Here is a 15,493-nt window from a genome sequence, read left to right as displayed (position 1 = left end):
TTTAGAAAACAAACAAACCACCATCCTTGGTAACAGTGGATATGTGTCTGCTCTTAAATTCCAAACTTATCTTAGAAGGCATTGCCCAAGGACATAACAGTAAAAACTAGGTCAATTCAAATATGTGTTGTAAAAGTGACACTGTCACCAAAACAGCATGCTTCACCCCCAAGTTACCATAAAGCCTACCTGTAAAGGAGTTGCGCAAGTATAAACACTATTTTGTTGGACTGTTTGTAAATGTTTAATCAAGTGATGAGGACCAATGGACCAACCAAGCTGGGGAAGGAAAAGATAAAAGCAGATTTCAAAAATAATATAATCGTTTATACTACATCTGAGAAAATAATCAATGCATTTGTTAAATACATGCAATGCTAAAAGGCTCACACAACAAAAGTAGTGCAATCTTAGTACTTATAACCATTCCAACACTATTCTTTTTTATGGAAGTTTTCAATTAGAGTCCCTAAACTCTGCTTTCAGAAGGCAAACAGAGACTGTTCTCATTATTAGTCTTTTCTAATTTATTACTTCTGGTATTCTAAAGGACTGAAAACCGATGATTAAGCGTGTTTGAATTATAGGTAAAAGTAACTCTGATTAAGAGCTTAAGGGTACTTCAAAAAGTTCATGGAAAAATAGGATAGAAGATAAATTTATTTTGCTGCAATAAAATTTTGAAATCATGCATATTTTTCCAGATATGCATTTTTTTTTGACAGGCAGAGTGGACAGTGTGAGAGAGAGAGAGACAGAGAGAAAGGTCTTCCATTGCCGCTGGTTCACCCTCCAATGGCCGCCGTGGCCGGCGCGCTGCAGCCAGCGCACTACGCTGATCCGAAGGCAGGAGCCAGGTGCTTCTCCTGGTCTCTCATGGGGTGCAGGGCCCAAGTACTTGGGCCATCCTCCACTGCACTCCCTGGCCACAGCAGAGAGCTGGCCTGGAAGAGGGGCAACCGGGACAGAATCCGGTGCCCCGACCGGGACTAGAACTCGGTGTGCCGGCGCCGCAAGGTGGAGGATTAGCGGCACCGGCAAGATATGCATTTTTCATGAACTTCTTAAAGACCTCTTGCAGAGACTTTAGATTCTGCAAGCTTCTTTTTGATGTTTTCTGCTTCTTAGCTATGTTCAGGAGAGGTGAGGCTGGAAGATCGACTTCAACTGCTTGACTGTCATTGTAGTAAATAACACAGTGATGGAGTCAATGGATTCTGAAGCCAGACTGTCTGTCCTGGCTTGAACAAATTAGCAGTAGAATCTCAGGCAAATTATTTAACTTCTCTATGCTTTAGTTTTAACATCTGTGAAACAAGGTAAATAACTACACCCACCTTATAATGAGGATCAGAGATCGAAGATTAGTGCATGTAAAATTTAGAGTCTGATGCTAACTAAGCACCAAAACATTAGCCATTAGCTTTTTCTTTTTGTATATTAATATGCATCAATATTAATATTCTTTGCAAATAAAAGTCATTAGTTGATGACTTAAGAAATAGAAATTATGTAACTGTTTACTTTTAAGGAGATGACTGTCTCAATGAGTCAATGAATAAACAAAGGATCCTTGAGTATAAAAAAACATAAACTGAAAAGATAAGCAAATACAAAACACTGTACAAAAAAGAAAAGACACGCTCACTTTTCCACAATTTAATTCTTCCTTATCTCACCTTCCAGCCTGTGACACTGAAAGTCTTCCCCGCACTTCCTATTGTTATGGTTCTCTCCCACATGCCTGGAAAAGTGGCTGAATGGGGGAAAAAAACTTTAAATAATTGTTTTTCAATCACATTCAGCAAATCTAAAAACATAACAAAGATACATGAATTCAATGAAAATAAATGTATTATAATACAGGATAATGTAACTTTAACCCAAAACACAGCTGAAAACACTGTACTGCTCTCAAACACTATAATACCACACTGGAATAATACATAAATAGCAGTGATAATGGAAGGCAGTGTTTCAGGCCAGGTTAAGTGGCAGCTGCTCAGGAATGCAGCATCCACTGTTCAGTGTTCATGGTGGCTGCATGATCCTGTGGCCTGGTTTTAGTTGTGATCCTAACAACTGTTTAGCCCTTGTTTATTCTGTTCATTTTCTCAGACTATTTCTCTAGGTTTCCTAAAGCAATGGTTCTTGAAATGTGATTTCACACCAGCAATATCAGCATCTCAGCGGAACTTGTAAGGCAAATAGTTGGGGCTCATCCCAGATCAAAGAAATTCTGGGAGGCAAGGCCTAGTAATCTTGTTTGTGTATGTTTGCATCTGTGTGTGGCTTTTACAGTACTCAGAGTTGCACAACCATCACCACTATCAGCTCTAGATTACCATTTCCATATCTCAAGAAGCCCTGTACCTTTTAGCTGTCAGCCTTTGAGGCCTCCATAGCGAAGAGCACTAGAACTTGGGCCTGAAATAAGCTTACTGAACCCACGTATTTTCTCCATAAGGCACATCACAGCCTTCCTGCCCTTTGCAACGTCAAACAGCACTTCAGTGCTGTGTTTGGGGCTATTTCTCAGCAAAGTCACTGAAAAAGATGCTTGCTCATAGTATGAGCTGATGTAAGAAGCAAAGCGATGCCTTGTTTGGCCTCAGCTGGGAAAGTGAATAAAGAATGGCTGAGACTTTTACCCTTCTTTGAATTAAGCACTGTTGGCAACTGATTTTCAGGCTACAAATATATTTTAGGGAGTAGGTGAATTTGCACGTGTAGGACTCACAAATAATGTGAATCAACTGAATAAAGGTTTTCCCGTTGATGAATATCTTTAATAAAGTCATTTACCCAACAAATATTTGTTAGCAACTACCAAGTGGCAGGGACTAAGGTCTAGAAGAAACAAAGATGAGTAAGATGTAGGATGCAGTTCCTATTTTCCAAGAGTTTGCTATCTAGCGGAAGAATAGGCACACAAAACAACAGTGATACAGAGTAGTATGTGCTGAAATAGTAGGACGCAGGGAGTTAACGCAAAGGCAGAGGCCGCTGGGGGCTTCTTTCTGCAGCCAACAATGCTTGAGCTGAACTTGGAAGACCAAACAGACCTTAGCCAGCCAGAGGAGAGGGAAGGTAGTTTAGTCTAAAGGGAAACATGGGAAACACAGGCCTGGAGGTCTAAAATGGAAGAGCTTGAGGATTTTGCTGGTTGACAATGACTGGTCAATTACTCTTCTGAGAACGCTATCTGAAACACTGTTTTCTAGATTCCTCAAGTCATTTAGCTGTGACGTTCTTTACATGCAATCCCACCAGGTTTTTCTAGTTGTTTCTCAGAGGTACAGTGGGGGTTTCTGTATTGTCTATGCATGCTGGTACACACAAAGGAAACGTACAGGGGTCTGTGCTCGCTTTGGCAGCACATATACTTCCTGGGGGTCTAAGTAGCTACTTATTAAAGACATTTCCAAAATGATGCATAAATGATTTTAATTTATTATGGAATATGCCAATATTTGTAACAGCACAAAAAAGTATATAAATCAGAAATGATACAACTGTATTATTTGTGGATTATAACAAAAACCAAGAAGACAAATAAGGAAAATATTTAGAAGAAGGAATATTCTAATATTTGCTAGAAGCAATTATATTACTTGAAGTTTTGAGAGGTCTCTGGTCTTCCAAAGTATTCCAAGAGAACATCATGACATGTTCTACTTTTGTATCAGAGCACGGAAAATCTAAGCTATGTATAACGTAGAATATCATTTCTAGAATGACAATATATGTATTCCAAAGCAGGAAGGTCTACTAGTAAGAACAATATTTCAAAAAAAGTCTTTCAAAATAAGAATAAATTAAAGAAATGAATTCTAACATGTTTTCACTGAAAGTTATATATGGGGGAAACCAAAGCCACTCAAACATTAAACACAAGTTTCATTCCTAAAGTATTAGATCTAATTATAACATTTGAAAGAACTAAGTAATTTTTAATGACTATTTCAGCCATATAAAAGTCCATGTCTTTTTTTTTTCAGAGTAACCTGATCAGCTAAATAGTTTACATGGAATTTCATATTAATTTGACAACTATCAATGCATCAGTACATACGTAGGGAGAAAGGCGAGGTTCCTTTTGTTGACTGGAATGTCATTTCACTGACTAGAAAAAAACATTTGAATCAAGAATCTGATCCAGAGGCCTGCATTGTGGTGCAGCCAGCTAAGCTGCCACATGCAATGCCAGCAACCCGTACTGGAGTGCTGTGAGAGGGTCCCAGCTGCCCCGCTTTTGATCTAGCTCCCTACTCATACGCTGGGAATGTAGCAGAAGATTGCCCAGGTGCTTGGGGCCTGGCACCCACGTGAGAGACCCAGATGGAGTTCCTGGTTCCTGGCTTCAGAATGCCCAAACCCAGCTGTTGTGGCTATTTGGGGGAATGAACCAGCACATGGAAGATCTGTCCACCCCGCCTCCGCTTTGAATGAATGAATGAATAAATAAATAAATCTTTCTTCAAAAAAAAAATCTGCTCCAGTAAGAGCAAATTCTACTATTTCTTTTTTTTCTTTGTGTAACTCTGACTTTCAAATAAATAAATATTTTTTAAAAAAAGATTTAATTAATTTATTTGACAAGCAGAGTTACAGAAAGAGAGGGAGAGACAGAGACAGAGAGAGAGAGAGAGAGATCTTCCATCTGTTGGTTCCTCAAGTGGCTGCAAAGGCTAAAGCTAAGCTGATCCGAAGCCAGGAGCCAGGAGCTTCCTTCTGGTCTCCCATGCAGGTGCAGGGGTCCAGGACTTGGGCCCTATTCTACTGCTTTCCCAGGCCATAAGCAGAGGGCTGGATTAGAAGAGGAACAGCTGGGATACAAACTGGTGCCCATATGGGATGCTGGTGCCACAGGAAGAGGCTTAGCCTACTACGCCACAGCACCAGCCCCTCTAGTATTTCTTAAAAGCCTTAAGGAATATTAAGGTATCTAGATGTTTATATCCTCTCAATCTTGGCAATTTGGGAAGCCACATAAGTTACTGTGAGTAAGTAGGCAGAAGAGGTAATCACAGCTTTGGGTGTGCAGGTAGTAATTTAGAGACTAAAAAAGTGTTTTCAGGTCTGATGATCTTAGAAAATCACATCTGTTGTACTATAAACTCAAACTGCAGCTTCATCTGAAATACAACTGGTCTTAACTGGTCTTTGCACTTCTTAAATATGAGCCATAATCTTTAATTCAATCAAAGAAGCTCTGGCCTTTAGTTATAGGCGACTTGGGCTTTAACTAAAGCCAGCAAAAGATTAGAGACAAGATGAAGAATGCTACACCAAGGATATCTGTGACAATATAACAATGACGCTAATTTCATGACATGTGGCCAGAAAGTCTTACTATTTTAAAAAACTACTTATTGCACTTTGCAAGTTGATAGAATAGTCAATTGGCATCTTTTATGTAACAAAGACCACTGTATTTGATGGATTATCCAAGTTTAATCCGAATGAATTGTACTTATTAAATAATGACAGAGAATTCATATATTTTTCTTGTTTTAATTTTATGTGATGTTTTCACAACTAAAAAAATCTATGTTAAATATGTATTTCACCTATCTTTACCAAGTAGTGCTGTCAGTTACACTTCACCTTGAAGGGCTTTTAATTCATATGTCTAAACAATAAATTCCAGATCACATAAAGGAATCTTTTGGAATAAACATTGCTTACCTGCATGAATTACAAAATAAAAAATTATGTTGATCTGATTTTCGGCTCCTATTTCAAATAGTTCAAGTGACTTGAGACAGAGGGCATCAGTAAGATGGTCCATATTGACTGGGATGTAATTTATTTTTTATTTTATTTTTTGACAGGCAGAGTGGACAGTGAGAGAGAGAGACAGAGAGAAAGGTCTTCCTTTTTCCATTGGTTCACTCCCCAATGGCTGCTGCGGCCGGCACGCTGTGGCCGGTGCACCGCATTGATCCGAAGCCAGGAGCCAAGTGTTTCTCCTGGTCTCCCATGTGGGTGCAGAGCCCAAGGACTTTGGGCCATCCTCCACTGCACTCCTAGGCCACAGAAGAGAGCTGGACAGGAAGAGGAGCGACTGGGACAGAATCCGGTGCCCAGACTGGGATTAGAACCCGGAGTGTCGGCACTGCAGGCGGAGGATTAGCCTAGTGAGCCGCGGCGCCGGCCTGGGATGTAATTTAGATACCTAACAACCTGACTTGTTAAATCTCTCACTGCCTTCTCTGTTCACTCTCTATATATTCTCCTTGAGAAAACTCATTCTCTTCCTTGGGTCCACCTACCATCAAAATTCTAACGACTGCCAAAAATATATCCTCTTATAACCTGATCCTACCAGCCCATAATTCCAATTGTGTGTCCATGTCTCAGACACTCCAACAAGGCAAGCATAAAATCTGAGAAGCAGGAACCCCCTTTGCACAACTGTTCCTCACAGATCTACTCCTATTTTCTCTGGTTAAGGGCCTCATTGTTGCTAAACAGCCCAGGCTAGAGACCCCAGAACCATTCTTGCTGTCCCCTCCCACCTTTAAATGCAGTACTCTAAGCTCCATAGTTTAGTTAATGGCAAAAAAAAAAAAAAAAAAAAAAAAAAAATCAGAAAAATTCAAGTGGGCTTATTTAAATAGTTCTTTGTTACAGACAAGTATGAATAAAACTCGGACTTTTGCATTGCCTTCTAACTTACATTTCTATTAGGAAGACTGCTTCTGGCTTCAGGATCAATTCTTATCTATGGCAATATGGTGCCTCAAGGTTCTCTACCACAGAACTTTCAAAACCATTGACCTCTGCCCCAAAGTTTATACCCTCTATTCAGATATATAGTGAGAGAGAGAGAGACCTTCAGAATCACTTGTCCTCATCTCTGCCAGTTACTATAGTATACCCTTATGACTTAAACCATCTAATGTAAGTACATCTTGATCTTTCATGCCTTTTTCCGTAAATACATATCAGTTTATCTGCTAGGAACTAAGTTTTTATTTCTCACTCTAATTCCATCCTCTGCTATTCCTCTCCTGATCCTCTCAAGCAGCTGCTTTCTCTTCTGTCTCTATAGCAATTTGTAATTCACTATAGGAACAATTATGATACAAGCAACACATTTTATGTCTTAGTACACTCTTTTTATCTATTTTTAAAATGTATTTACCAGCTATTTCTGCTACAGTGTCTTAGTCCTCCTTCCTCTACCCTTTTCTTAGTTCCTATTCATTTATCCAACCATTATTTTCTGATTAACTCTCATATGTATTCTGGAAAATGAGGACTCTGAAGGGAAAAAAATAATAATTCCCACTTTCTTATAGTTTAGAAGTAAAATACATAGATTCTGATATTTACTAGAGAGGAAAAACAAAACAGATTAAACAAATGGTGAAGGGAGAGGTGTAACTATCTTAACTGTGGTGGTCATAAGAACTGACATACTGAGCAAGACCCAAAATAGATGAAGCTGTGTCTGCATTTGGGGGAATACGTTTCCAGACAAAGGAAGGCAACAGACAAGTGCAATTATTCAAAGGTTATAGAGAATCAGCTTATAGTCCAATAACTGATACAAAGTTGGACTACTCCAGAAGACAAAGTGGCATGTATGAGATGGCCCAGTAGTCATGGCAAATTCTCAGGCAAGGGCTGAACAACAGTCTACTGTCCCCATAATTTCTCCTTGTTGACTTAGCATTTGACAATTTGTTCAGCACAGTCCAGCATGTCCTCAGGAGCAAGCACGCTTCCCCAAGTTTTAGACACCAATTAATAGCAAGATTCTTGCTAAGAAGCCAAGGAGACGGGCAAGAGTTCTACCCCCTGGTTTCACAGATTTACAGCATGAACCAAAATCTCCTCCCTTAAGTTTATAATGCCTGTCCTTCAAATTTCTCATTAATTCACTCACATATCATTCATTCAAATACTACTTTGAAGTGCCCACACACATACCCATTGCAAAGACTATTTTAAAGCAGGCCTGGGATCCTTTCCAATCAGTTGTTCCACATGTCCCCAAACACATTTAGATTTGTGACTCCACGTTATAATCATACCTATTTTTAAATGTTTATTTCCAGTATACACGAGCCATTCGTAAACCTCATCACTGATGCAAAGCGTGTTATATTTGATGCAAAGGTCAGCAATTACTTGGAGTTCCTCTTTGGTATATACCTATATATATTAAAGGAAAGAGCATGACCAATTATTATCCAGCATATGAGAAAACAATGGGTCAGAAGACTGGATATAGAGACAAAGTTGCTTACCTTGCCAAGGGGGTTATGAGGAGTATTCAGTATAATGGCTTTAGTTTTGGAATTAAATTTACTTGCCAGTTCTTGAGGATCGAATGTCCAGTCAGAACTAGACCATGTTTTTCCTTCAACAGGTTTCTAAGCATGAAGAATTAAGATGGATTTAATGCAATTAATGTTTGCTGTCTTACAAATAAAAACCTGATAAAGAAAAAAAATTAGAGAAAGACATGGCAAAGGTAGCTGAATAAATGACTAGCAAAGAACACAAATAGCAATAACTAGGCTTTAGTTCTGCCTTGAGAGCCAAATAGGACTTGAGTCTTACACATACACCTGTTAAGTGGAAAAATGAACCCTGTCAACATTAACAGCTGTTAAAATGCCTATATCCTTCCCAGGAGCCAGCTATAACTATGGTTAACATGGCTGATACTGCAAGGCTAATTGAAGATTCTGTGGTTCACCTTAGTGTTTTAGTTATTTTGAAAAGATTTTAAAAGGATTAGACAAAGAGAAATAGATAGTAAACCCCAAAAGCAATCAAAGTAGAAACTTTATTGGTGACAAAGTAATTGGTATTTTTAAGACTTCTTAAAGCATAGGAACTGTACTGGCAAACTTACAGATCTCAGGGGAATAAAAACAGGTGTTGCTCCAGCCATCCTCACCATGGGCTCATAGCAGTCGTAAAAAGGCACCATTATTATGACCTGAAGTAAACACAAATAAGAATACAGCATATCAGTCATCAGTACACTTTACAAATATTGTGTGCCTTCTATGTGTGAGGCTCTGTACCGCGTGTTGAGATGCAGCAGTGAAAAAGGTTGGCTCTGCCTTCATGGAGCTAACACTTGGAGTGGAAAAGACCTTGAGATAAGATTATTTAGGGAGGGGCCAGCGTTGTGGCCCAGGTCTCTGCTATGGCCTAGGAAAGCAGTGGAAGATGGTCCAAGTCCTTGAGTGCCTGCACCTGTGTGGGAAGACCCAGAAGAAGCTCCAGGCTCCTGGCTCCGGATCTACTCAGCTCTGGCCATTGCAGCCATTTGGGGAGTGAACTAGCAGATGGAAGACCTCTTTCTCTGACTCTCTATAACTCTGCCTTTAAAATAAATAAATATTAAAAAAGATAAGATAGAGCCGGTGCCGCGGCTCACTAGGCTAATCCTCCGCCTTGCGGCGCTGGCACACCAGGTTCTAGTCCCAGTCAGGGTGCCAGATTCTGTCCTGGTTGCCCCTCTTCCAGACCAGCTCTCTGCTGTGGCCCGGGAGTGCAGTGGAGGATGGCCCAAGTGCTTGGGCCCTGCACCCCATGGGAGACCAGGAGAAGCACCTGGCTCCTGCCATCGGATCAGCGGCCATTGGAGGGTGAACCAACGGCAAAGGAAAACCTTTCTCTCTGCCTCTCTCACTGTCCACTCTGCCTGTCAAAAAAAAAAAAAAAAAAAAAAAAAAAAAAAAAAAAAAAAAAGATAAGATTGTTTAGGGGCTCTAGATTGGAGTCCTTAGTTTCTCAGGGAGATTTATGAATGCGCTTGCAGTGGGGAGCACCTGAAATTGTATAGAAGGTTTTATATGTGTATAGGTAGCTTTATTTGGGGAGATAGGCCATAGCTCTCATCAAATTATTTTTTAAAATGTTTTATGTATTTATTTAAAAGGCAGAGTGATGGGGGGTGGGAGAGAGAGAGATCTTCCATTCACTGGTTCACTCCCCAGATGATCCCAACAGCTGGTTGGGTCAGGCAGAAGCCATGAGCCAGGAACTCCATCCGGGTCTCCCACGTGTGGTAGGGGCCCAAGCACTCTGGTCATTCTCCACTGCATTCCCAGGCACAATAGCAGGGAGCTGGATCAGAAGCAGCGCAGCTGGGACGTGAATTGGCACTCTGATATGGAATGCCTGTGTCCCCAGATGGGCAGCTTAACCTGTTATGCCACAATGTTGAATTCTGTAAAGGATGTTCCAGTCAAAACCATTAAGAATTTCATATATTTCAAATTAGAAAAGTAAGTATAGAATATAATAGATACAACAATGACAGCAGCAGGATTTTAAAGAAATAGTATTTTTCAAATAAATAATAAGTGTTAAAACAAAACAAAAGAGAGAGAAAGCAACAGAGAATTGTATACTTTCCGGCCAGAAGTGCTAATTTACAAGCTCTATCCTTAGAATAACGATGCTTTTCTCTTTGCAAAATCATTCCACAGGCGTGGTGTTGTGATGCAGCTTGGGACACTGCCATTCCATTATCGGAGAGCTGGATAGAGTCACTGTTGCTCTGCTTATCCAGCTCCTTGCTGATGTGCCTGGGAAGGCAGCAGATGATGGCCCAAGTGCTTGGACTCCTGCCAGCCTATGTAGAAGACTCAGATGGAATTCTTGGCTCATGACTTACGCTTAGCCCAGCCCAGGCTGTTGCTGGCATTTGGTGAGTGAACCAGCAGATGGGATAACTTGCTCTCTGTCACACTGCTTTTTAAATAAATAAATACATACATACATAAATAAATCTTTTTTCTTTTTTTTTTATCCCAATACAAAAGGTGAATGCTGAGACCAGTTAGGATACTATTTTTCTTCTCTAATTCCCTCAGTTTTCCTCCAGGTGCCTTTTTTCTAGCACCCTTATATACTCCTTCTCTTTGCCCCTCCGTGCTGTCAGTCACCATTGGCTGAGCTCTAGGTGAGTGGGCCAATCAACAGTCCAGGTGGCTGTCCCAGCCTCCTGACAGCCTGATCCAGCGTCACTGACTTCTTGCTTTTCTATCAGGAGAGTCTGAACACATAATTTATAACTATCATATACATATTTTCTTTCTCTCTTTTGAAAACCTAGTACTATTTCATGAAAACTTCACACTATGAGTTTCCATTTTATTATTTTAATGGCTACATGAGGGTCTGCTGAATTCTAGAATAATTTTCTTACCTTTTTCCTGTATAAATAACATTGCTATGTTTATTTGTGTGTACTTTCTCCGCTTCTAAATACTTTGTTGAGTAAACTCACATGATTGCTATGGCCAGATTAAATATAAATAGATACTGTGTGTGTGTATATGGTGTATCTCCAAATTGCTTTTGAAAAATCTGGTAATAATTCATAATTTTTAAATCTACACTAAGTTGTTTCATTAAACTATTTGTTGGTTAAATGTAATGCTATGCAATTATTGTTTTAAGTGTGTACTTTCCACGGTTTGTATCTCTCTCTCTTTTTTAAGATTTTATTTATTTGAGAGGCAGAGTTACAGACAGAGAAAGGGAAAAACAGAGAGAAAGGTCTTCCATCTGCTGGTTCACTTCCCACAATGGCCGGAGCTGGGCTGATCCGAAGCCAGGAGCCAGGAACAACTTCTGGGTCTCTCATGTGGGTGACTTGGGCCATCTTCTATTGCTTTCCCAGGCCACAGCAGAGAGCTGGATTGGAAGAGGAATAGCTGGGACATGAACCTGTACCCATATGGGATGCCAGTGCCATAGGCAGAGGCTTAGCCCACTACACCACAGTGCAGGACCCTTGTTTGTACTCCTTATGATGTAAAATATCTTCTCAAGGTCTTTCTCACTGGAACCATACATTGTCAAAAACTCTTTGTTTGCACCAGTCATTCAACTCATAGAGAGGACCTACTAGGTACAAAGTGTTAGAGTCAGTGTTAGAAAAGGTGGAAGATTAAGAAATGAAGCAGGAGTGGATAGTTTCCTCCAGCAGCCGGTAAGGTTCTCAGGGACTAAGATGACCTATCTTCAGAACCCTCGTCGGAAACAGTGCCCAACACAAAAGTTGAGAGTTCAATAAAGGAAAATAAACTGGGGAGACAGGGCAGGAGAGTAGAAAGAATATACCTGTTACTTTTTGTCTTCATTTATTTTGTAATAGGAATAATTCCCTTCTCTTTGTCTTAAAGAACACTTACTGAGCACTTTCCATTTTGGGTGCTAGCAATACAGGAAAAAAAAAAAAAAACACAAATTCTCCTGTAACTAGGATCCTGCTGACAAAGATGTACAGTGAATTAGAAAACAAGCAAACCAGATAATTTCAGAGAGTAACAAATGCTATAAAGATAATAAAATGGGCCAGTATGATAGAAAGTGACATACATGGGTTTCCAAAGTGTTAGAAAAAGTGGTCAAGGAACAAATAGAGGAAAGAAGGACACGGGGCTGGGCCTTGGGATCCTCCAACACAGTGCAGAGGAGGAGGAAGCAAGACAGCTTAATGACATCAAAGTAAGGGACATAAGATTCAGCTATGTTATAGGATTAAAGGCAACTATGAATATGAAAGTGTGACTGTACTTCCTTAACATGTGCCCGTAAACAGCTTACAGAAGGAATTAGAGATATCAAAGAATAACATAACAGGAAGTAGATAGTGGTGTGTTTTATGAACCTGGTATGACTAAGAGCTCTGAGCAGGATAAACCTCATTTCCAGACTCAGCTTGAATAACACCTCTGGAGCTTCCCAGACCCTCACTAGCAGAGCTGATCACTTCTTCCTCTTGCCAGCACCATCAATCACATATACTGCATTACTGACCCACATACCGCATTCCTCAATTCATTTGCAAGTCTATCTCCTCTACTAGAACAAGAACTACTTCCATGTAGAAATGATCTTTTAAAATTCTTCTTTCTCACACCACCTCTCATATGAGTGATTCTCAGTAATTTCTGAAAAAACTGAAGAGGTCAAGAAACAGGAAAGCAGGAGTACTGGAATGTCAGTGGAGAAGTCAGGGTGCAGATGACTGAGGTAGGTTCCCAAGTTGGTTTTACATCACAGTACTAAACAGCAGAAAGCACTGAACCTCCCCATCATACTTGCATATCCTCATGCCGTGCTGCTAACACAGGACCAAGCACAGAAATTCATCGGTCAAATACCTGATTGCATTCAGATCAAAGGTTATTTTAGCAATGAAGACAAAAAATTCTTTTTCCCCATCTTCCCTACCCTCTTCTACCTATGTGTAACAAAATGGGTGAGTTTCTATTCTACTTAATCAAGCAAGAGAGTAGTCAAAACAAACCAGCAGTGACAAAAGACAGAAGAATGATGACCTCTGGGAGAATACTGACAGGGAAGGGGATCGGAAGAGACCCCTAGGGTGCTGGAGATGCACTCCATCCTTGTCTGGGCTCAGGAGAGAGGGGATGTAGGCATCCAGCTGTACACTTGAGTTTTGTGAATTTCATTCTATATACACTAAACTTAAAAAACAGTTAAAAATAAAAAGGAAAAGAGTGGAAATAAAGAGTCAAAGGTGGGACAAAGGAACATGATTCATACAGATACTGAGCTAATGTTAATACACCTACCTCATCTCCCTCGTCAATTAGTCCCTGAATGGCATTAAAAAGAGAGCCGTACGCTCCCACTGTCACAAGGATTTCTTTGTTCGGATTGATTTCATTCTGATAAAGTTTTCCATAGAGGCAGGACAGAGCTTTCACCAGCGGTGGATGGCCCTGTTGGGTAAAAATATAAGAAAAACAGAACTGATTATGAAGCCTACTTGTTTGAGATCATATGTAAGAAACTTTAAAATGTACATTTAAATGTTTATAATTGTCCAAACATTTGTATTTTTTTTAATGGTAGTAACATTTTTAAAAGTTTTCCCCTACCTTTGGAGAGTTCCTACATGAAGGTTCATGAAGACTTGCCAATGATTGAGACTCTCTACTAAACAAAGCATCTGACAATGCATAATTTCAAAGTAGTTGCTCTGAATCAAAATGAACTCCTATTGTATCTTTGACAGTAATGTAATCACATTGAATAGAGTTGATTTTTTTTTTCCAATTAAACCCAGAAAACTTTCATTAACTACATATTCCCTGAACCTGCATTCCCAAACTGCTAGAAAGGTTCTAACAACTCATGGGCTATGGAGAGAGGGCAAAAACAAGTTCACTGAAGACATGCACACTAGAGTTGATGTGACAACAAGCACTAAGAGGAAGTGAATGATATTCACGCTGATGGCTAAGTGAGTGGAATTTATTGAGGATAACTAATTTCTGAGGAAGAAAGGATTAAAAATCAACAAACGTGAGTTTTGATGATTTCTATCTTTTAAATAATTTACTTCATGTAAGTTGTCAAATGGATTGGCATACAATTATTCTTAATATTTTCTTATTATCACTTTAGTGTCTATTTGATCTGTAATGCTATTCTTTTTTCCATTCCTTAAAAAGTATTAGGTGTATTCTTTTTAGTGATCAATCTAGCTGAAAGCTTTACATACTGATCTTTTCAAGGAACCGGCTTCTTGTTTCATCATTGTTCTTTCACTTGTTCTTTTGAGCCTTTCATCATGGACCTGAACAGGCCTGAGAGGGGTATGTGGGTAGAGAAGGTCTGAGAAGGGGTCTGGAGGGTAAGTCAGGGAATAAGGGTTTATGGAGAGCAGAGATTCCCACTGGTGCTGAAGAGGCACACAGGGCAGTCTCACTGCTTTTCTCTGTGTGCTCATCCCCAACACAAAGCCCTCTCTGGACTTTTACTGCTATAAAAGATAACAAACACATCAGCTTCCTCTAGGTGAGTATTTGGTACAGTAGTTATGACACAGCTTAGAGAACCTGTATCCCATAATGAATTCACATCCTGGCTTGGCTCTAATTCCAGCTTCTTGCTAATGTGTACCCTGGGAGGCAGCAGGTGATGGTTCAAGTAATCCTTGCCATTCATGTGGCAGGTCTGGACTGAATTCCCATCTGCTGGCTTGGCCTTACCTAGTCTTATCTGTTGCAGACATCTGGGGAGTGAACAAGAAGATGGAGATTTCTCTTTGTTTACCTGTTCATCTTCCTAAGGGGTGGAAAAATCCTTCCTAAACCATCTCCCTGACAATTTTCCATAATTATCATAAAAGGAAAAGATCAACGCTCAGACGCGTGATAATTATATGGCTTTAGACATGACAGGTATGTCTACAGTGCAAAGGGACATCTGAATGTAGAAAATCTCCTATTCGAGGCATTTCATCACAGAAGGATGAGTAACAGAGTTGAGGTAGGATAGAAAGGAAGAAAGTAACCAGTTCAAAACAGAGAGTATTAATTACAATTAGCCAGTGCTGGGGCTAAGTGTTAAGGAGATGGAAAAGACCTTTCAAGTCATGCAAGTACTCTCCCTTCTTTTGCTACCATAGGATTCCATCCTGGAGCTACTGTAAGGGCCAAAACAGAGCTCCAGAGGGGCTAGAAGC

At 40.0% G+C, this 15,493-nt stretch overlaps 1 protein-coding gene across 14 annotated transcripts in view; it reads right to left on the bottom strand.

Moving 5' to 3' along the window:
* Positions 1 to 15,493, bottom strand: part of KYAT3 (kynurenine aminotransferase 3) — a 55,121-nt gene that overhangs the window by 16,375 nt on the left and 23,253 nt on the right. For all 14 annotated transcript variants that reach the window (XM_008264931.4, XM_008264936.4, XM_002715874.5 and 11 more), the window contains 6 exons: positions 13,593 to 13,742; positions 8,879 to 8,965; positions 8,265 to 8,390; positions 8,049 to 8,169; positions 1,680 to 1,756; positions 190 to 279 (listed from right to left, as the gene is read on the bottom strand). In XM_008264931.4, coding sequence (XP_008263153.1) covers positions 190 to 279; positions 1,680 to 1,756; positions 8,049 to 8,169; positions 8,265 to 8,390; positions 8,879 to 8,965; positions 13,593 to 13,742 — 651 coding nt within the window. The remainder of the gene's footprint in view (positions 1 to 189; positions 280 to 1,679; positions 1,757 to 8,048; positions 8,170 to 8,264; positions 8,391 to 8,878; positions 8,966 to 13,592; positions 13,743 to 15,493) is intronic.

The sequence above is a fragment of the Oryctolagus cuniculus genome, chromosome 7, assembly GCF_964237555.1.
Source record: "Oryctolagus cuniculus chromosome 7, mOryCun1.1, whole genome shotgun sequence".
NCBI lineage: Eukaryota > Metazoa > Chordata > Mammalia > Lagomorpha > Leporidae > Oryctolagus > Oryctolagus cuniculus.
The sequence above is the reverse complement of the archived record's forward strand: the minus strand, read 5'-3'. Positions and strand labels throughout refer to the sequence as shown.